General features: G+C 43.9%; 1 protein-coding gene across 1 annotated transcript in view; it reads right to left on the bottom strand.

Annotated features, from left to right (window-relative positions):
- Nucleotides 1–1,943: 1,943 nt before the first annotated feature.
- The window catches only part of DNAAF11 (dynein axonemal assembly factor 11), a 67,620-nt gene continuing 47,155 nt past the window's right edge, over nucleotides 1,944–22,408 (bottom strand). The window contains exons 12-13 of the mRNA XM_052652050.1: nucleotides 7,866–7,951; nucleotides 1,944–2,121 (exon numbers count right to left, since the gene is read on the bottom strand). Of these exons, the coding sequence (XP_052508010.1) occupies nucleotides 1,944–2,121; nucleotides 7,866–7,951 (264 nt within the window). The remainder of the gene's footprint in view (nucleotides 2,122–7,865; nucleotides 7,952–22,408) is intronic.

Below are 22,408 nucleotides of genomic sequence, written 5' to 3'. Positions count from 1 at the left end.
AACCATGTAACACCATTTTATCATTATGCTACAGGTCGCAAGCAAGTCACTAAGGTTGGCCCATATTCAAGACAAGAGATCAGAGCATCCACCTCTTGATGGGAGGAGTGTCATATAATTTGCAGACATCCACAGTGACCGATTCGACAGTAGCAGAACCCACCAGTGAACCCCGTACATGGCACTAAACCCCAGGGGACCATCCATCACCTGCTTTTGCCTGGCAGGTTGATTACACTGGAACATTTCCATCCATTGTGGAAGAAGCGGTACCTTGCTCTCACTGGAATATACGTTTACTCTGAGTGTGAATCTGCCTTCCTTCCCTATAGCACTTCTGCCAAAACCACCATCTGTGGGTTTACATAATGGCAGCCACATTCACTGCCGCAGTACTTCACGGAGCACCACCTCTGACCAGGGGACTCGTTACAACAAATGAAGCATGCCTACAGAGCTGCATCTATGGAACTGACTGGACTCACCATGTTCATCATCACTCTGGAGCAGCTGGCCTGCTAGAACACTGAAGTGGCCTTTTGCAGACTCACCTACAGTGCCGGTGAAGTGAAGTCGCTCAGTCGTGTCCGACTCTATGCGACCCCATGACAGTAGCCTACCAGGCTCCGCCGTTCATGGGATTTTCCAGGCAAGAATACTGGAGTGGGCTGCCATTTCTTTCTCCAGGGGATCTTCCCAAACCAGGGATCGAACCCGGGTCTCCTGCACTGCAGACAGACGCTTTACCGTCTGAGCCACCAGGGAAGCCCAACTGGGTGATAATACTTTGTGTGGGTGAGATAATGTTCCCAAGAGTGAAGTACAGACTCTGAATTACTATCCAACATGTGGTGCTGTTTCTCCCAGGGCCAAGGAGCATGGATCTGGGATTGAGGTATCAAAATGCAAGAGGTTCCTCTCACTAACACCCCTAATGATTAACAGGCCACATTTACCCCTGTTTCTGCAACTCTGGGCTCTGCTGGTTTAGAAGCATTGGTTCTGGAGGCAAGAGCACTTCTACTTCCTTCTGACTGCGGGCTTTGTCACTGCCTGACGTGGTACACGTGTGCATATTTCACCGCCTTGTTACCACCGACTCTGTGAGAACAGAGCAGGTCCCAGGGCTCAGTAGCTACTTATGTATCTGTTGATTTGTGTGTGTGTACTGTGGGGGAGGGGGGAGAGGAGTTAGAGGAGTTGGGGGAGGAGGAGTTGGGGGAGGAGTCTGGTTTAAATGCTAGTAAGTCATGATCAGAGAAATGACAGTTTTCCTATATTGTATCTGGAATACTGAGTTAATAATGTTCTAGATAAAGCTGCTGCTAAGTCACTTCAGTCATGTCCAACTTGGTGTGACCCCACAGATGGCAGCCCACCAGGCTCCCCTGTCCCTGGGATTCTCCAGGCAAGAACACTGGGGTGGGTTGCCATTTCCTTCTCCAATGCATGAAAGTGAAAAGTGAAAGTGAGATCGCTCAGTTGTGTCCGACTCTTCACGACGCCATGGACAGCAGCCTACCAGGCCCTTCCGTCCATGGAATTTTCCAGGCAAGAGTACTGGAGCAGGGTTGCCATTGCCTTCTCCTAGATAAAGCAGAGGTACCGGTTTAATGATCAGTGCTTTCTTTAACCCGTGACTTCATCTGTCTGCCCAGGTCCATGGTTCTGGGATTTACAATCAGCATGTTTCTATAATTGTTCTACGATTTACTAAACATTTTAACTAACCAATGCTTTATTACAAAAAAATTATACAGCATTTGGAAGGTACATGTTTTAATTGTAAACTGGTTTTAGAATATTAATGTACTAAGTAGAAGCTAACGCATTGGAGTAGTAATACTGAAAATAACTGTGTCTACCCCGTAAATAATACACACACACTCTCTGTATGGAGCAAATCTGGGTCTTGCAGGTCACAGGCAGTGAGGCCTGAGATTTCAAATCAAAGGAGGCACTTCAGGATTATCTTCAAAGTCGGGATCTTCCTCACTTGGTATAATTTGGGGTTCAGGGCGAACTCTTCTGGGCATGTGTGTTTTCTCCTGAACTATGTTGGCCACATCAGGGATGGAACGCTTGCTGGGGTCTACTTCTAGTTTCTCCATTTGCTGGCTTCTAGAACAACAAACAGGGCAAAGGAAACAGAGATATCATTTTGAAATAAATTTCAAGTAGATTCCACTCATTCATTTGTTTGTTTGGCAAACATCGGCAAGTACTCTCCCTGGAGTATAGGAGACTGCTCCTGGATTCAAGTGGCTTAAAGCCTTGTAGAAGCAGGAGTCAACCCTTGAAGAAATAAAGAGTTAAAGGGTGTTGCAGGGCCATGCTAACACACAGGCAGTTGGAGAACAGGACAGTTGGCAGACTCTGCTCACCGAAGACTTTTTTGATAACTGAAATGATACGGTAGGCCAAGTCTCACAGCCAGGAGCAATAATAGAATCACATCTGGCAGGTTTCACTCCTGAATGGAGCTAATCAGGCTCCTAAGACCCTGCTGCTTCAGACAATCCAGCCTGCTGCGGTTGGCGTGCTCAGTCACTCAGTTGTGTTTGACTCTTTGCAACCCTTTGGATGGTAGCCCACCAGGCTCCTCTGTCCATGGAATTTTCCAGGCAAGAATACTGGAGTAGTTTGCCATTTTCTCTGCCAGTGGATCTTCCTGACCCAGGGATTGAACCTGCGTCTCCCTCATCTCCTGTATTTCAGGCAGTTCTTTTTTTTAAATTTAATTGAAGGCTAATTACAATATTGTCATGGTTTTTGTTATACATTGACATGAATCAGCCATGAGTGTACATGTGTCCCCTATCCTGAGCCCCGCTCCCTCCTTCCTCCCCATGCCATCCCTCAGGGTTGTCTCAGTGCTCCAGCTTTGAGCGCCAAGCAGGCTCTTTACTGCTGAGCCGTCGGGGAAGCCCACGGTTTGGCAGGGACATTCATACTACAAGTTCAGGTGTGTGCCAAGCCCACAGTTCTTTCCCTCCTGTGGGAACGTGCACCCAGTGCTCGTGGCGATAGCTGGAGTGAAAGGGAACCCGGAAGCCCCTCTGCTAGCCAAGGAATCCCGTGGTCACTGTCATATAGAAAACTCGAAATGACACAGTCCCAGGGCTGTTTTTCTGGCCATTTCCTCCATAGGCCTGGAGTTGGACCCAGTAAGCTGTAGTTATGTCAAGTTCCCCCCACGATGTGGATGATTTTGAAATAATTTTGGAATCAGTTATTTGACAGATATACATTAAGAGCCTACAGCACTCAAGTAGCTGTGCTAGACATTAGCAATACCATGGTTTGTGCAGACAGACAAGGTTCCTGGGAACATCTAGGGGCACAGAGTAGTGCTCAATAGAAAAGTTATCTCGTCGTCATGTAACTGTCTCACTGTCCATCTGTTCCCCCTGTCAGACTGGCATCTTTGAAGCAAAGATTTTGTCTCTTTCACCTTATATCTCTGGCATACAGCTTCACTGAATAAATAGCTATTGAATAACTAGAAAAAATTCACTACTGTGAAATACTGAAATTAAATAGGCAATTAGCTCTGACCTATGTGGTTCAGACCGTAAAGAATCTGCCTGTAGTGTAGAAGACCCAGGTTCGATCCCTGGGTCAGGAAGGTCCCCGACCAGGGGAGGTTGGGGAGGAGGGAATAGCTACCCAGTCCAGTATTCTTGCCTGGAAAATTCCATGGACAGAGAAGCCTGGCAGCTACAGTCCATGAGGTTGAGAAGAGTCAGACGTGATTGAGCAACTAACCCTTTCAGTTAAAGAAAATCACAGTCTACTCCGAGAGTTCCAAACCCACGTCCTCCAGCCAAATTCCTGCAGCAGACACAAACTGGTGGGGAAGGGAGGTTCAATTTTCTCTGGAAAGTGTAAATTCACTTGCTCTTGCAACCCTTCCCCCTCACGTCTGTAGTCTGCTCAGCCCTTGAAAGGATCTGACTTTTTGATTCCTTTGTACTTCGGCTGGGCTTCCCTGGTAGCTCCGATGGTTAAGAATCTGCCTGCAAGGTGGGAGACCTGGGTTCAGTCCCTGGGTTGGAAGTATTTTGATTAATATACCTGGACCTGCTGAAGAAAAACACAAGTTGGATTTAAAAATGGCATTTTCTGAAGTCCCAGATTATACACTATAAACTATGCAGGGAGTTTCAGTTTTCAGAAACTTACATTATAGTCGTTCTTAACTATAGCTCTACTTCTTAATTATTCGGTTCTTACTTAACAGACTGTGATATCTATGGCTTAATTAAGTAAATATCTAAATTCATCTATGATAATTATGTTGTCCTTGACTTTGAAGAAAGCAGCCCATCTCTATTCTGGGCATATCTCTTGGGCTATAGTTTCTGGATCACAGTAATAAACAGTGAACTTAGTATTCGGTTATCTGCAGCGCTCCAACTTCAGATGTTCTGAGGAACGGTTTGTGTGCAGGGTTTTAATTACTCATGAATCCCTGGGGGTAATAAGCAGTGAACAGCAAGGCCTGGGGCACTCAAGGACCACATTTATCCCCAAAATAAAGAGGAGAGGGAATTTTTCCCCGTGCTGCTTTCCGCCTCACATCGAGGCCTGTAGAGACAGATGCCTGCTGCAGGTTTTATCCATCGCCTGACTGTCAGACCAGAACCTCTAGCACCTAGTAAGAACAGGTGGAAGACGGTGTGAATAAATGTATTATGGAAGAATGCAAGAAAAAAAGAAAATGTCTAAAATCAGCAGGTGTAAACTACATCAAAGATTGAGTCCTCTATTAAGGAATACAAAGGATTTTCAGGGCAGTGAAACTACTCTGCGTGACACTATAGTAGTGGATGCATGTCACTGTTTACTCTTGTTGCTTAGTTGCTCAGCCATGCCTGACTCTTTGTGCCTCTAGACTGTAGCCCGCCAGGCTCCTCTGTCCATGGGATTTCCCAGGCAGGAATAGTGGGGTGGGTTGCTACTTCCTTCTCCAGGGGATCTCCTCAACCCACGGGTTGAACCTGTTTCTCTTGCATTGGCAGGTGGATTCTTTACTGCTGAGCCACCTGGGAAGCTGTTACATATTTGTCGAAATCCAAAGAACACACAGCACCAAGACTGAGCTCTTATGCAAATTTTGGATGTGGGTGATAATGATGCAGGAAGGCAGCTTCATCAGTTGTAACAAACCTTCCCTTCTGGTGTAGGGTGTGGATAATGAAGGAGGCTATGCACCTGTAGGGAAAACAGGTATTTGGGAAATCCCTGTGCCTTTTACTTGATTTTGCTGTGAACCTAAGACTGGGCTAAAAGTCCATTAAAAAAAAAAAAAAAAAAAGACACCATGAGGAGAGTAAGAAGGCAAGCCCAAGAATGGGCCACATTTTATAATCCTGGATCCACCACTCACTTACCAATTTTGCGACCTTGGGCAAATGACCCCATCTCTATGAACCTCGCTATGTTAGGAACAGGAGGAGGACTTATTCATAGTTATTTTGAAGATTAAAGACAATGCACAGCATCATACAGCTCAGTGCAGGCGCTGAGTACTCAATAAACCCATCTTTGAGGAAGTTGTCCCAGGACCACAAGGGTTCACTGGGTCCGTGACCTTCTCCCCAGACATGATCCCATCTGGTCCAATTAACAAAACCCTCCTCCCCTCGATCTACGCCCTCCACTAACTCTCTCCACCGCGTGAGGAAGGGACCACCCAGGCTGAGAGGGGGTTGAGGGGCCTCTTCTGACCCCCCGCCCCCAGTGTCCTGCCCTGTGGAGGCCTTTCCTCCAAACCAACAAGCTGTCTGACCTCATGCCAACATGCAGCCTTTATAGGTGGCTGTTTGGGTCATGGGTTGCCCAGTCAGAGGCTGATATAATGGGAATAATGAATCCTGTCAATGATTCAAGAGCACCACAAACAACCTTCCCATAGATGTATCCTGAGCAGACATGAGGTGATCCTTTCTCAGTAACAAAAATGAAAAAGAAAGGCTTTGTGAAAATACTGCAGGAGTTCCTTCTATAAACAATTGTGCTAAGACGTTTCTAATCATCAAGTATAATCATGGTGATGACAGTTAGCCTGGAGTCTTGAAAACCAGCTCCAAACCGTTGACAATGACTTGGTTTCTAATCGCTGCGATTCCTCATAAATTAGATTCAGATTTTTTACAAGTAGGGATGCTGCTGGGGCTTAATTATGACCATGAAGATTCACAGGAGTCCTAATACCCTTGAATCTCTTTAAGTGATGAGATGGTTAGAGAACATCACTGATTCAAAATGAATTTGAGCAAACTCCGGGAGATGGTGGAGGACAGTGGAACCTGGAGTGCTGCAGTCCATGGGGTCACAAAGAGTCAGACATGACTTAGCAACTGAACAACAATGATCTGAAATGGAAATTAATAAGCTGGGAAGCATGAGAGTAGCTTCCCAAGGTTTAAAACAGCAACCTGCTTTTCAGAAGGAATTCAGCTCCATACCTGTTGTTTAAACAAACTGCATGTTTGAAAACCTCTACAAAACTTTGACAGTTGTCTTTGAATGTAAGAATGCCTGACTGCTTGTATTATGCAAGACATAAATACAGCTCCTGCTCAGGTATTTTTATAGTGATAATTCTGGCATATACATTTGTATCACAAAGATAGTTTGCCTGGGTCCAAAATAGACTTTGCCATCTGGATGGTACGAGTCTGGAAATCTTGAAAAGGAGAAGGAAAGTTGAAAGAGCTGAGATGTTCATTCCAAGGATGAATTGAGAAGGAATGAGAGCTTTGTTCGAAATGCTCTAAGGATTGTCACCACTTGTGGGGGGCGGGCATTGTTCCGAGGGTCTCTAGGGGCAGAGCTAGAACCTTCAGTTGGGAACCGTTAGGCTTTCTGACATTGGGGAATGTTGTTGTTGTTCGGTTACTCAGTTGTGCCCAGCTCTTTACGACCCCATGGACTGTAACACGACAGACTTCCCTGCTCTTCACCACCTCTTGGAGCTTGCTCAAACTCATGTCCATTGAGTTGATAATGCCATCCAACCATCTCATCCTCTGTCGCCCCCTTCTCCTCCTGCCTTTAATCTTTTCCAGCATCAGGGTCTTTTCCAATGAGTTGGCTCTTCTCATCAGGTGGCCCAAGTCTTGGAGTTTCAGCTTCAGCATCAGTCCTTCCAGTGCATATTCAGGGTTGATTTCCTGGTTTGATCTCCTGGCTCTCCACGGGACTCTCAAGAGTCTTCTCCAACACCACAGTTTGAAAGCATCAGTTCTTGGGCACTCAGCCTTCTTTATGGTCCAACTCTCACATGACTACTAGAAATTCTCCTGAGAGGGTGAGGGTCCTGTAGGGAAGGAAGCTTAAGCCAAGGCAGGAAGATGACCTATGATTGACAGGAGGGCACACATGGGGTCTCTCAGTCTTTGCAGCCCTGAGAGCTCTGGATGCTATGACAGGACAGGGGGGTCATAAGAGAGAGGCAACATGAGCAGAGCGCTCAGCAGTGCTCAGCCTCCCTCCCTCATATTCCTTGTCTGCAAACTGAGGATAAAACTTGTGAGGATTAAATGTGTTGCTATGGGTAAAGCACATAGACTGGCCTCACAGGAAGCAAGTGCCTGGTCAGTGTAGCTGTCAGTGGTGTAGATGTTGCCACTTCTATTAGTATCATGGGAAATGGGGACCTAGACATGCACAGATCTGTGTCTGGGCCCTACAAATCAAGAGTTGAAGTTTGGGGAGTAAACGTTCAGGGTATGAATCCTTTCTAAACGTTCAGTCACTGTACCAGTGGGCAGGTGCATTCTAGCCACCAAAAAGACAATGGCGAGAACTCTAAACGAAGCTAAAGATTGGGCGGTGGGGGTGGGCGGGGACGGCACCTCTTGCTTGTCTGCTCTCTGCTGCTGTCCGGCGTGCTTTTCACGGGCTTTGATGTTCGCTGACAGCCTATGATTACTTCGCCCACCTGAAAATAAAAGCACAGCACAGTCCGTGATACATTCTCTCTGATACATCTTCAAAAGTATACACTATATGTTTCCCAAATGCAAAAACACTTAAACTTTCACTACATATTCCATGAAAGACTCTGACTTTAAGCCCCTACATGCGGATGAGAAAGGTACAGTAGTCCCCCCATCTCTGGGGATACAATACAAGACTTCCAGGGCATGCCTGAGACCACAAAGAGTAAGATCCCCTGCTGGAGGAAACGGCAACACACTCTAGCACACTCTGGTATTCTTGCCTGGAGAATTCCACGGATGGAGGATCCTGGTGGGCTACAGTCCACAAAGAGTCAGATACAACTGAGTATGCATGCTCACACACAGACACACCAAACCCTACCTAGAGTATGTTTGTTTCTTCCTTTATGGATATACCTGTGATGAAGTTTAATTTATAAATTAGGCACAGTGAGATACTAAAAACAATAACTAGTAGTAAAATTGAACAGTTATAACAATATATTGTATGTCACACACTTGTAGAAATTTAATACTTTTTCCATCTTAACTAAGCACTTCTCATGCAAGGCGGCCATAATTTTTGCAGTTTGAGGTACAACAGCAAACTAGCCCAGAGTTCCTCCTTCTTCACAATTTCATGGACAGAAGATTCGTTCTTACCCTAGATCTTAGCAATCTCAGCATATGGTTTTTTTTTTCCTTTCCTTATTAAGTCAGGAACTTTCACCTTTTCACTTAAAGGAAGCACCTGAAAGCTTCTTTTTGGCATATCTGAGCTGCCCGCATCACCAGTCTTACACTCTGAGACTGTTATTACATAAAATAGGTGTGGCCTGAACTCAAGCACAGCTGACCTGATAACCAAGGCAGATACTGACTCAGGAATCAGTGGGATTATTTTTGACATCCTGGGTGGGACGGAGCAGGATGGTGCAAGATTTCATCATGCTGCTCAGAATGGCCCACAATTTTAAACTTATGAATTATTTCTGGAATTTTCCATTTAATATTTTTGGACGGTTGGCCGTGCATAACTGAAACCAAGGACAGGGAAACCTTGGACAAGGGGGGAACTACTTAGACCACAAATTGTAACTATTCATGTTAGTCTTGCAAAGCTACAGGCTACACTTCATTTGCCCAAGGCCAAGCAGGGGGACAGAGTGAATTCATTCATTTAACAAATATTTTCTGAGAGCCAACCCCATGCATGCCAGACACTTTTGGGGGTGTTGCGGACATGGGGGTGACAGAGACACTGCCTTTATGGAGCTCCCAGTGAATGTGCTGTGGATGAAAATGGTCTGAGCTGGAAGCTCACTGGACCTCGCCTCCTTCCACTGTAAAGTGAGGGAATTAGATAAAATCAGTTGCAAGGGACTCCTCTCCATCTGAAAAATTCTGTAGTTCCATTATTTTTTAAACTGAATAAGCTCAGGGCTAAGCATGTTAAGGTCTCAATAAATATGACTGAGTGACTTAATTCAACAAACTTCCGGCAGCGAGCACCCAGACCCACGACCTTCCCTTAGGAAGCTCAGAGACAGAACAGTGTTATCAGGGGAGGGTGGGGAGAGGAGGAGGCTACCTGCTGGGCACATGCCCACCTGAGCTGGCTGTGTATGTGTTTTATTTAGCCCCCACCTGCCAATCTTCCTATGAGACAGGGATTACTGGCAGACAGAGAGGGAAAAAAGAAACAAGTCAAAACTCCTCTCCTCGGTCCACTGACCAAGGTGGGGGACTTCCGCCCTTCCTTTTCAAGGAAGAGGGAGATCTGGGGTGGGTGTACATTCCTCTCTCCTCCACCCTCACCAGCTCTTTCTCTCGGATGACGGGATGCTTCATTTACTTGCCACATCTCACTGGCGGGCAGGGTCACTCCTCTGAAAGGTGAGCGCTACCGGCCACCCTTTCTCCATCCTGCCTGAGACTTCCTGCCACACAGCAGTGATCAGATCTGTGCAACTGATGATGGAGGAAAAACACTAGGCTTGGATCCAGCTCCGCTCCCATCTGTTGGCCAGGCAGGCATGCTGGACTAATTATCTGTATTTGGGGAGGGAGTTAGGGAGCCCGGGTTAGCCTCAACCCTCAACCAGATTCTCCAATCCAATCTTTACTAGACCTTTGCACTGGTGTGCTGAACACTGAATCAAACTGATAGATAGGGCCGTGTGTTTCCCATCTCACTAGTGATTCTTGGCTGCCTGAGCCACATTGGTCAGAACCCCAGAAAGCCCAGCCCATTGTTCATCGTATGTATGCTTCGACACATGGATGATGAATGAACAAATGAAGCAATGCAACCTAGTCTGGGGGCTGTAGCATCAAACTCAGAGAGGTGAGTGTTCTTAGTGTCCTTGATGGTAATGCATCTCCTTATGGTGGTATAACGGTTCAGTTCAGTTCAATCTCTCAGTTGTGTCCGACTCTTTGTGATTGCATGGACTGCAACATGACAAGCTTCCCTGTCCATAACTGACTCCCAGAGCTTGCTCAAACTCATGTCCATTGAGTCAGTGATGCCATTCAACCATCTCATCCTCTGCCATCCCCTTCTTCTCCTGCCCCGGCACCAGGGTCTTTTCCAATGAGTTGGCTCTTCACATCAGGTGGCCACACTATTGGAGCTTCAGCTTTAGTATCAGTCCTTCCAATGAATATTCAAGAATTACTTCCTTTAGGATTCACTAGTTTGATCTCCTTGCAGTCCAAGGGACTCTCAAGAGTATTCTTCAACACCATAGTTCAAAAGCATCAATTCTTCGGTGCTCAGCTTATGGTCCAACTCTCACATCCATACATGACTAAGCTAAGGTAAGTCACTTCAGTCGTGTCCAACTCTGTGCGACCCCATAGATGGCAGCCCACCAGGCTCCCCCGTCCCTGGGATTCTCCAGGCAAGAACACTGGAGTGGGTTGCCATTTCCTTCTCCATGAAAATATTCCATAAATAAATTTCAGTAACTCTTAAACATTCCACAAAATTTCCTAAGAACCTGTGAGAGTATAATACCTGGCAATTCTCTCTAAAACAGAAATTCACCTATCTGCTACATGCCTACTGAATGGATAAAACCATAGCTTTGACTAGATGGACCTTTGTTGGCAAAGTAATGTTTCTGCTTTTTAATATGCTGTCTAGGTTGGTCATAGTTTTTCTTACAAAGACAAGTGTCTTTTAATTTCATGCTAGTATATAGACCAGTTTGTTTGTTTTTTTTTTTGATAGTGTGGTTGTATATTTTTCTATCATATTTTATAAAAATTCAATTTGTGTATGTGTGATTTAGTTCAGCCCCCTTCCCATAGATCTCATGGGAGGGCCTATGTGCAATTAAGAAATAAAAGATCTGCTTAAATTCCACCCTCTCATTATATGTATTGAACATCCCACTAGGGAAAATATACCTTCAAGCATCACCGATGGTTTGTGTAATGGGCAGACTTTTTCTGAGACTTCAAAAGAGAGGAAAATAACAACAACGAGAGCTGCATGTTCCAAACACAGGAAATTACAAGGCTGGAAGAGTTTCTTCTGAAACATTTTTTAAAAAGGTGTATTCTGCATAGCAAAAACTTGTAGAAGAAAACCATGGAAGAACTAACAACAAAAGCCACCAATGCAATGTTCACTAAATAATTAGATGAAGTGACTTATGCAAAGGTTTGCCCAATGCAACAGGTTTTTATTATCATCAAATGAGATTTATTTTGGAGGACGCTAATCTTAAAATGGTATGTTTGTTATGTTTTAAAGTCTATTTCTTGCCAATTTCATTGTTTTCCATTCATTTCTTGCTGGCCCATGATATATTTTCAAATGTTAATGTGGCAGAGTAGACATGTTTACACTATTTCCATGTGAAAACTTTTTTTTTATTTTCTCTACTTGAATTAGTGTAATGGATACAAACATTTCCCCTGTGTTCCTGGCCGATTCTTAAAGAAATGGAAATACTTTTCAGTTTCTACTGATGCCAGTTCTGGTTCATTAAGGGGCTTCCCAGGTGGCCCAGTGGTAAGGAATCTGCCCGCCAATGCAGCAGACTTGCAGCCCAGCCCCTGGGTCAGCAAGATTCTCCCAGAAGAGGAAACGGCAGCCCACTCCAGTATTCTCGCCTGGGAAGATCCCATGGACACAGGAGCCTGGCGGGCTCCAGTCCATGGGGTCGTAAAGAGTCGGACACGACTGAAGCAACTAAGCACACACACACTGGTTTATTAAGCCACATTAATGTCAAATAAGAGGGCAAAGAAAGAGTTGAGGAGACTAAACAGAGATGCTTCCCAGTTGAGGGGAACAGAAGAGGTTGTAGGTGTTGGGGTAATGACAACTGGCACTTCTTCCTGGGATGGGGGGCAGCAGACCCTCCCTCTGAGAGGCAGGGTGGCAGCGGTGGAGGAGCAATGCTGCCCGGGAGAACGTCCTCTAATGATGGAGATGTTCCAGGCTGACCCTGGAGTGCTTGAGTACTTGAGATATGATTAGTGTAACCAAGACATTGAAGTGTTCACTTTATTTCATCTTTCAGTTCAGTTCAGTTCAGTCGCTCAGTCATGTCCGACTCTTTGCGACCCCATGAATGGCAGCACGCCAGGCCTCCCAGAGTTCACTCAGACTCCCAGAGTTCACTCAGACTCACGTCCATGGAGTCAGTCATGCCACCCAGCCATCTCATCCTCTGTCGTCCCCTTCTCCTCCTGCCCCCAGTCCCTCCCAGATCAGTCTTTTCCAATGAGTCAACTCTTCTCATCAGGTGGCCAAAGTACTGGAGTTTCAGCTTTAGCATCATTCCTTCCAAAGAAAACCCAGGGCTGATCTCCTTCAGAATGGACTGGTTGGATCTCCTTGCAGTCCAAGGGACTCAAGAGTCTTCTCCAACACCACAGTTCAAAAGCATCAATTCTTTGGTGCTCAGCATTCTTCACAGTTCATCTCTCACATCCATTCATGACCACAGGAAAAACCATAGCCTTGACTAGACGGACCTTTGTTGGCAACGTAATGTCTCTGCTTTTCAATATGCTATCTAGGTTGGTCTTAACTTTTCTTCCAAGGAGTAAGCATCTTTTAATTTCATGGCTGCAGTCACCATCTGCAGTGATTTTGGAACCCCCAAAAATAAAGTCTGACACTGTTTCCACTGTTTCCCCATCTATTTCCCTTGAAGTGATGGGACCAGATGCCATGATCTTTGTTTTCTGAATGTTGAGCTTTAACCCAACTCTTTCACTCTCCACTTTCACTTTCATCAAGAGGCTTTTTAGCTCCTCTTCACTTTCTGCCATAATGGTGGTGTCATCTGCATATCTGAGGTTATTGATATTTCTCCCGGCAATCTTGATTCCAGCTTGTGTTTCTTCCAGCCCAGCATTTCTCATGATGTACTCTGCATATAAGTTAAATAAGCAGGGTGACAGCCTTGACATACTCCTTTTCCTATTTGGAATCAGTCTGTTGTTCCATGTTCAGTTCTAACTGTTGCTTCCTGACCTGCATACAGATTTCTCAAGAGGCAGGTCAGGTGGTCTGGCATTCCCATCTCTTTCAGAATTTTCCACAGTTTATTGTGATCCACACAGTCAAAGGCTTTGGCATAGTCAACAAAGCAGAAATAGATGTTTTTCTGGAACTCTCTTGCTTTTTCCATGATCCAGCAGATGTTGGCAATTTGATCTCTGGTTCCTCTGCCTTTTCTAAAACCAGCTTGAACATCTGGAAGTTCATGGTTCACGTATTGCTGAAGCCTGGCTTAGAGAATTTTGAGCATTACTTTGCTAGCATGTGAGATGAATGCAATTGTGCAGTAGTTTGAGCATTCTTTGGCATTGCCTTTCTTTGGGATTGGAATGAAAACTGACCTTTTCCAGTCCTGTGGCCACTGCTGAATTTTCCAAATGTGCTGGCATATTGAGTGCAGCACTTTCCCAGCATCATCTTTCAGGATTTGAAATAGCTCAATAGGAATTCCATCACCTCCACTAGCTTTGTTTGTAGTGATGCTTTCTCAGGCCCACTTGACTTCACATTCCAGGATGTCTGGCTCTAGATGAGTGATCACACCATCGTGATTATCTGGGTGGTGAAGATCTTTTTTGTCCAGTTCTTCTGTGTATTCTTGCCACCTCTTCTTAATATCTTCTGCTTCTATTAGCTCCATACCATTTCTGTTAATGTTAATTTCTACTGACCAAGCCAGAGTTAGCCCCAAACCCAACTGTGGGCTGCTCGACTCTTCTATAGGAGTGAAGGTCATCTACCCATACCAGTTACCCCTAATTTATCTGTGGGCCTTGACCACATGGCCTTTTCAGTTCTGGAACTCTCTGCTCCTTCCTTGACATGCCTGGGGCCCGGCACTGAGTGTGAGAACCCGGAGCCTATGTTTCCGTCTCTCTGGTCAACGTGGGGTATAAGGTTGCTCCCTTAGCATGACTCAGGACGACTCCAAAGGACCATGTGAGCCCCAGAGCTCACTGTGGCATCAGCTGGGGCCTCTGACAGGCCAGCATCACCCCTCAGCTTCTCCCTCTTCCCAATCCTGGATCCTTCCCTCCCGCAGGAGTGGATCCCTAGGCTGCTCCCTAAAAACATTTTGCATGAGAATCTCTGTCTCAGAGTCTGCTTCCTGTGGAGCAGTGGCATCTGAGCACTGAAGAAAACTTTTTTTTCAATTACATCAAATGAAACCAGTGTTAGTTAAAATTCATGAAAATGTCAACTTTAAGAATAAAAGCTTTGGAGCCAAAAGCACAGGTTTTGTATTGCTTTGTGCTATAAACGCACTAATCAGAACGGGAGCATATGCATAATTAGAGTCTTAAAGTACCCCCATTTCTAACACTGTTATTTGTCCCATAATAATGAGCTCAGACAGAGATTCTCTGTGTTTATGGAAATGCAAATAGCATCACAAATTTGGAACTTTTCTTCATGGGAGTTTGCTGTGTACAGGAATCTCAATGTGTTGCTTATTTTTAAAAGTTATTTTCGCTCATTTAGTTTCACAGGTTCTTTTAAGGTTAAAAGTTGGGGGGAATTAAGAAAACAGCAGTGAGAAAAATATCAACACCAACACTCATGTTACTACCAACATGCATCTTAACATCACTATTCATATCACTAGCAGGAAAGACTCTTCTGGTAAGAGATCTAGTTTTTCTGGGCAGAGGACCGTAGGTTCAGAGGTCCAAGGCACTGCAATAGTACAGTGCAGCTTCTCTATCTGCAGCCCTAGTCCTACTTCCTCTCTAGAAAATGATGCTCATTAACTTCAAGCTTCTTACTCATTTGTGCAAAGTGTGTTTAGGGATGACTAATGGAAAAGCTGTAAGAACCAAAATATGTCTAATAAATTACATAATGTGGGCCAACTGGCTTCCTGAATCCGCAGAGGGAAATGTAATCAACAGCTTGAAAATTCAATTGTGGGACAAGCACAAAGGTACAGATTAACATTTTAATAGTGTTATATATTTTTTTTTTAAAAAACGATTTTTGATATGGACCATTTTTTAAAGTCTTTATGAATTTGTTATAGTACTTCTTCTGTTTCATGTCTTGGTTTTTTGGCTGCCAGGCATGTGGGATCGTAGCTTCCCGACCAAGGATCAAACCTTCACCACTGCATTGGAAGGCAAAGTCTTAACCACTGGACCAACAGGAAAGTCCCAGTAGTGTTATACTATTAAACTCATGTATGCGTGCTAAGTCACTTCAGCCATGTCCGACTCTTTGTGACCCCATGGATGGTAGCCCGCCAGGGTCCTCTGTCCGTGGAATTTCCCAGGCAAGAATACTGGAGTGGATTGCCATTTTCTTCTCCAGGGGATCTTCCCCACCCAGGGATCAAAACTGCGTCTCCTATAGGTGAATTCTTTACCACTGAGCCACCAGGGAGAACTTGTATTTTATATAATGTACAGTCTAATAAATATAGTTAAATCTTTATTTTATACTATTTTTGTTACTACAGAATAAACTTTGTTCCATTAAATGCTTTTGTGCTTTAAATTTTATCATATCCACTATTAATTTTGTCATAACCACTCTAATTTTGCTAGATTTCAGCTAATACAGCTTTATTCATTCCTTTCTTTATATATTTCCTGTCTTTTAGAGTCTTATACACAAGATAGAAGAACCAATTTTACAACCATTAACTTCCCTACAGATTTTCTGCATTTAATGTTTCCTTCCTCATGCTTTCTGATTCCATGTAACTGTATTGACTTTTGTTTGCACCTAACTTCTGTAATGCTTTGTAATTTACATATTTTTATTTAATTCTACGCAACTTCCCTAAAAACATTTTATATTAAATATCAACATGAATAAACTAATACATATATTGGGGGGTTGTGAAATCAAAAGTATCTATTAGTAGGCTCTCCCTATTCATACTTTTCCTCTTTTCATGTTTTAATCTAATCTTTATAAATCAAATAATTGTCCTTTTTGTATCACCTACACCACTTCTTTCAAGGCAATAATGACTTTTTGAATCCTTCTGAAACATTTTACTCAAAATAATTAAAGCTACTTCTATAAGATTACGGACTTTGAGAATAATACCTTAGAGAGACGACTGTGTCTCCGGACTGACCCGTGGGTGAAGGACGGTAATGGGCACAGGGGAACGGGTCCCACTGCGCAGTCATTGCGTCCTCAGCTCAGCGTGACACAGCAGGAAGATAGCACCCTCGGGCCTCACTCTGCCAGATATCCCTGAGGTATCTAATCAGCACACTTCTCCCTTCTTCTTTGCATTTCCAAGACTCTACCCTAGGTGCCTAGCGCACAGTGCATGTGTGCTCAGTTGCTCAGTCGTGTCCGACTCTTTGAGACTCCATGGACTGTAGCCCTCCAGGCTCCTCTGTCCATGGGATTCTCCAGGCAAGAATACTGGAGTGGGTTGCCATTTCCTCCTCCAGGGGATCCTCCTGACCCAGGGATCCCTGCGTTTCCTGCATTGGCAGGCGGGTTCTTTACCACTGAGCCACCTGTAGGTACTCATTAACATGTACAGAATATTTGAATAAGTGATGGATGGCAACAGGTTAGAACTAAGAGCAAAGACTCCTGGAGCTGCTTCTTCTTGCCTATTCTGTCTACAAATGAGGAAGAGGCAGGGGTGTTATGGGCTGCAGCTTCTTGCCTGCTGGCTCCTGTTGCGCTGGGTCCAACAGTGAAGGAGAGATGTAGGGAACCATAGAAGACTCCCATAGTTATGACTATGACAGTTGTCTCTGAGTTAGTAACATTATTTCAAGTTTAAGCAGAAGAATGAGAAGCTAAGTTACTTAACAAGTGTCTGAGCTTGTTGGCAACTGGGACTTAGAAACTGAGGCAAAGGGCTGGTCTGGGTCAGTGGCTTCAACAAGGAGGAAACTGGAAGAAGGACCTCTCATTTATTTTTCGCTCCACAGCAATTTGCACTGTACTTTATCCATCTTGCTGTTTAGTCACTAAGTCATGTCCGACTCTTTGTGACCCCATGGACTTCGATCCCTGGGTAGGGAAGATCCCTTGGAGAAGGAAATGGCAACCCACTCCAGTATCCTTGCCTGGGAAATCCTATGGACAGAGGAGCCTGGTGGTCTGGCTTTATACTAAGTGCTTATAATAAATCTTTGATAAAGTGAATAAATATTTTAATTGATTCATTAAAAATTCATTGTCTAAACTTTTTCAGAATTTTGCAGAATGTTTTCCATTTCTGAGTTCTAGCACCTTATTTCCACATTGTGGCAAGCCAAACATGCTAAATAATTCCCTCATCTGATATTAATAACTTCCATATAATTTATTTATGGGTGCAGTATGTTTTTCCTCTGCTATCATTTTGCTTCAGTACACACATTTAACATCTTCACCCATGCCTCATAAGTAGTTTCTAAAAATGACTCTACTTTTTTTTCTTTATAAAACTTCCAAACTGTCTATGCCCATTAGATACCAACCTGCCTTGACATAAGCCAGCTGTTTGATTTGGGGGGTTGAGCCAGTTACTGGGTGAGGTCCCTCACAATTGAAACAGATTATTATCTAGCAAAACATATCTCAACTTTAGAAGAAATGGACACCTGTATATTGTTCACTTTCTTATATATTTCTGGCATTTATGTTAATCAATTATCTATAATATCGACGTTGAACATTTAAATATGCAAAGTTCAAATTCCTACCAAGGAATATTCTTAATATAAAACTTCAGGACCAATAAGACTTTTTTATTTTCCTCTGGCATTAGAGGAAGTTAATATATGTACCCAGATTTACTGTTGACATTTGAACAACTTCATGATTTGTTAACTGTGTTCTGATTGACTTCACTAAGAAAGGCACATAATTCACTGAGCCCGTTAAAAAAAGACTCCTTTAAAGGATACAAGCTACTTCTTTTTCTCTTAAAAAGGTCATTAATCCTAATCAGAAAACATATAAATTACCATTGGTACATTATTTTAAAATCTTTGAACAGATGAAAATACCTGTATAAGTCAACTATTTTGACATACCTTCTATCTTAAATAAAGATAACTGGCAGCAAAGAAAATTTAGATTTTTGAAAAACTGATCAGAAAAATAGGAAGGATAAGAATATTGACTTTGATTTCAAAGATACCCAAGCTGTCTGAGGAAAAATTTTAAGGGCATAATTACTGATATTTATATGTACAATCAATACTGACAGTTGCACACAGTTTCATGGCTTTGAAATAAAAGGAGAACAAATCTAAATATCAAACAGTTCCTTCAAAATTCTTTCCTACTTGAAAAGAGCAATCTTATCTGACAGTTCCCCGTGGAGGATCATCCACACACACAACCTAAAACTGAAAATGATATTTTATTAGGTTAGGACAAACATCGAGAATGATAACGGCGTTTTGAAAGAAAAGAAAATATCCTTTTGTAATGTTACTAGACGTCGTCTCAGTGGGAAATTTCCTACATTTACTTGGACAAGTTCAAGATTATTCTTGTTTGTTCTGGGCCAGTGATAGTTCAGAAGTGCTGGTGAGTTTACATCACCCCACTCCCCACCTCCCACAACAGGGAACAGCCATCAACCAGACATTCTCAGGGGTTGGTTACTACTGTCCCAGTTCCATCACCCCTTAGGTAGAGTTATTCTGAAGTATGTGTTTTTCGGTCTTCCCAGGGGGGCTCAGCGGTGAAAGAATACACCTGCCAACACAGGAGATTCGGGTTTGATCCCCTGGGGAAGGAAATGGCAACTCACTCGAGCTTTCTTGCCTGGGAAATCCCATGGACAGAGGAGCCTGGTGGGTTACAGTCCATGGCGTTGCATAGAGTCAGACATGACTGAGCAACTAACTCCTACACTTTCACAGAGCACATGGGCTTCCTTGGCGGCTCAGTGGTAAAGAATGCCCCTGCCAGGGCAGGAGATGCAGAAGACAAGGGTTCGATCCCTGGGTTGGGAAGATCTCCTGGAAAAGGAAATGGCAATCCATTCTAGAATTCTTGCCTGGGAAATCCCATGGACAGAGGAGCCTGGTGGGCTACAGTCCACAGGGCTGCAAAGAGTTAGACATGGCTCAAGAGACTCAACAAGAACGTGTTCTGCACAGTCTCCCAGAGCTTCCCCACTGGGGTTGCTGGCACTTCTGTTGGTTGCCTCCCTCCCCTACTTCCTGATCAGCACGCTCTTACTTCTCAAATAAACCACTGTACTGATATCTCTCAGGTAGGTTCCACTTTCAGGGAGGCCACAAATTTTAAAAAGTGTTTTACAGGTCAAATGTGAGTCTGTGTCTCACAATTTAATAGACAGCAAGGAGATCAAACCAGTCAATCCTAAAGGAAATCAACCCTGAATATTCACTGGAAGAACTGATGCTGAAGCTGAAGCTCCAATACTTTGGCTACCTGATGCGAACAGCTGTCTCGTTAGAAAAGACCCTGATGCTGGGGAAGATTGAAGGCAGGAAGAGAGGGGGATGACAGAGGATGAGATGGTAGGAGGGTATCACCAACTCAATGGACAGGAGTTTGAGCAAACTCCGGGAGACGGTGAAGGACAGGGAAGCCTGGGATGCTGCACTCCATAGGGCTGCAAAGAGTTCAATATAACTTAGCTACTGAACAGCAATAACTTTGGGACTCTCAGGTTTCCCTTAAGGAGGAAGAGTAGGAAACTGGTGTAGTCAGATTCCAAAACACCGACTAACTCACTACTGGGATCCCACTCAAGTCTCTGTGAACATCTCATTTAATTTTCAGTGTGGGCTGAATACTTACTTGAAAAAAAATCTACCTACTACCTATCTACCTATAATTTGAGTCTATAGATGATGCTAACGTCTAGATGCCTGGGTTTTGCCAGGCATGTGTGGATGGTACTCACTACTGTCACTCAAGTTCACGGCCCAGTTTGGGGGCCATTTCGATAGCTGTTTAGACAGGCTGGGACTTTCTCAGGCCTGGCTGGCTTCTCACTCACCTTCCTCTGGATTACGGTCCTTTGGAGTCACATCTCAAAATGCACATGGCTTCCTAGAGCCCACCTAGCCTGGCTTCCCTGCTAGGCTCTGACTTTGGCTTTTTTCTTCTCATCCCTGTGTGGTCACTGAAAGCATGGTTTATTCTCTGTCTTTCCTTCGATCAGTGGGCAGTAACTGCTCATTATCTCATCACTGCCAAGATGTTTTTAAAATATGTAGTCTATATTCCTAAATTTTCTTTAGTGTGACTGTCACTCCCTAATGACCTACTTGGCAACTAGCAGATGGTGGAGCTCTAGAGATGTTACTGACAGTCATGAGACTATGTAGAGAGTGAGTGTAGAGAAGAGAAGTGAGGTTCCAGGATTGATGATGGATATCCCAACTTTCAGAGGCCTGGGCAGGAGAAAGAACCAGCAAAGAAGCATCCAGTGGCAGAGACCATCCAGTGAGCAGGACCTAAGAAGAGAACCCAATCAAAGTGGTGTGTCTAATGCCAATGGAACACCTGTTTAAAAGTGGAGGGGCTGATTAATGGTATAAAAACCTCTTGAAAGGTCAGAGAAGAAGAGGAAGGGGGCTGACTGCTGGATCTAGTCACATAGATCCTGCTGCTGCTGCTGCTAAGTCGCTTCAGTCATGTCCAACTCTGCGCAACCCCATAAATGGCAGCCCACCAGACTCTACCGTCCCTGGGATTCTCCAGGCAAGAACACTGGAGTGGGTTGCCATTTCCTTCTCCAATGCATGAAAGTGAAAAGTGAAAGTGAAGTCTCTCAGTTGTGTCTGAATCTTAGCGACCCCATGGACTGCAGCCTACCAGGCTCCTCCATCCATGGGATTTTCCAGGCAAGAGTACTGGAGTGGAGTGCCATTGCCTTCTCCATAGAGAGGACTAGAGACCTCAAAAAGAGATGTTTCATGGATGCGGGTGGGGAAACTGGAGAAGAGATGAATACCTCATTAGGGTTAGTTTCAGAAATTGTAAGAAAAGAATTGGAACAGAAAATATAGATGTCTTCTTTCAAAGTTTTGCTGTGAATCAGGTCAGAACAGTGAAGTAGAGGGGAATGTTTGTATTTTGTACTGTTTTATTTTGGAGAAGGGAGACATTCTAGCATGTTTTCTAATATAAGTTGTGTGTGGAGAAAATTCAGTGAAGATGCAGAAGAGAGAACTGTCAGAATGGAAAAATAGCCTTTCACGGGCAAGTGGAAATAGGAGCTAACACATATCTGGAGAGTTCAGATAGAGCACAGAGAGTTCATTCATAGGATAAGGATGGCCAAGGAGGCCAAGTGGGGAAAGATATGATGTTTGGGGTATGTGGAAATCATCCTTTGATGCTTCTATTTTTCCAGCACTGCAAGTTTTTAGGAATGAGCTGAGGAAGAGAAAGAATGTTCTACGAAAGTAGAAGTATGAATGGAACAGAAAAACCCAGAAAGATGATCAGGTGGCCCTCACTCTAGACCATCTTGAAATTAACATTCAGAGAGTAAAACTGAGTTTATGTTGGGCATATCATAAGCATATTTGAGTAGAGATAAAGTACTGAGAAATGTGTTCAAATAATAAGGGAAAGGGCATCTGAGACTGTTTTCTAGAATCATGGTCTGTAATATTGACCTCTAATATGTGACCTTTGTCTCCTGTGCTCAATAAAGCAGAATCAAGTGGGATGTTCACTGAATGAAGCTGTAAATATATTTTGTTGTTCAGTTCAAATGGCACCTTCTTTAACCTCAGTTAATTATTCTGAAAGAACACCCAAAGGAAATCAGGAAGCATATTCTTGGAGTGCTCCTGGAACTTGTCAGTTGAGAATCTAGATGGGAGTTTAATTGAATGACTATGCACGTTTCCCTGTGAATGCAAAATCTCAGTTAAATCTTGTTAAGCTGGCCTGGGATGAGATCATGTGCCAGGTACTCCCAGGCTGCTGATGATAAGACTGTTCATGGACATACCAG

Source organism: Budorcas taxicolor, chromosome 14, assembly GCF_023091745.1.
Source record: "Budorcas taxicolor isolate Tak-1 chromosome 14, Takin1.1, whole genome shotgun sequence".
Taxonomy (NCBI): Eukaryota; Metazoa; Chordata; class Mammalia; order Artiodactyla; family Bovidae; genus Budorcas; species Budorcas taxicolor.
The sequence above is the reverse complement of the archived record's forward strand: the minus strand, read 5'-3'. Positions and strand labels throughout refer to the sequence as shown.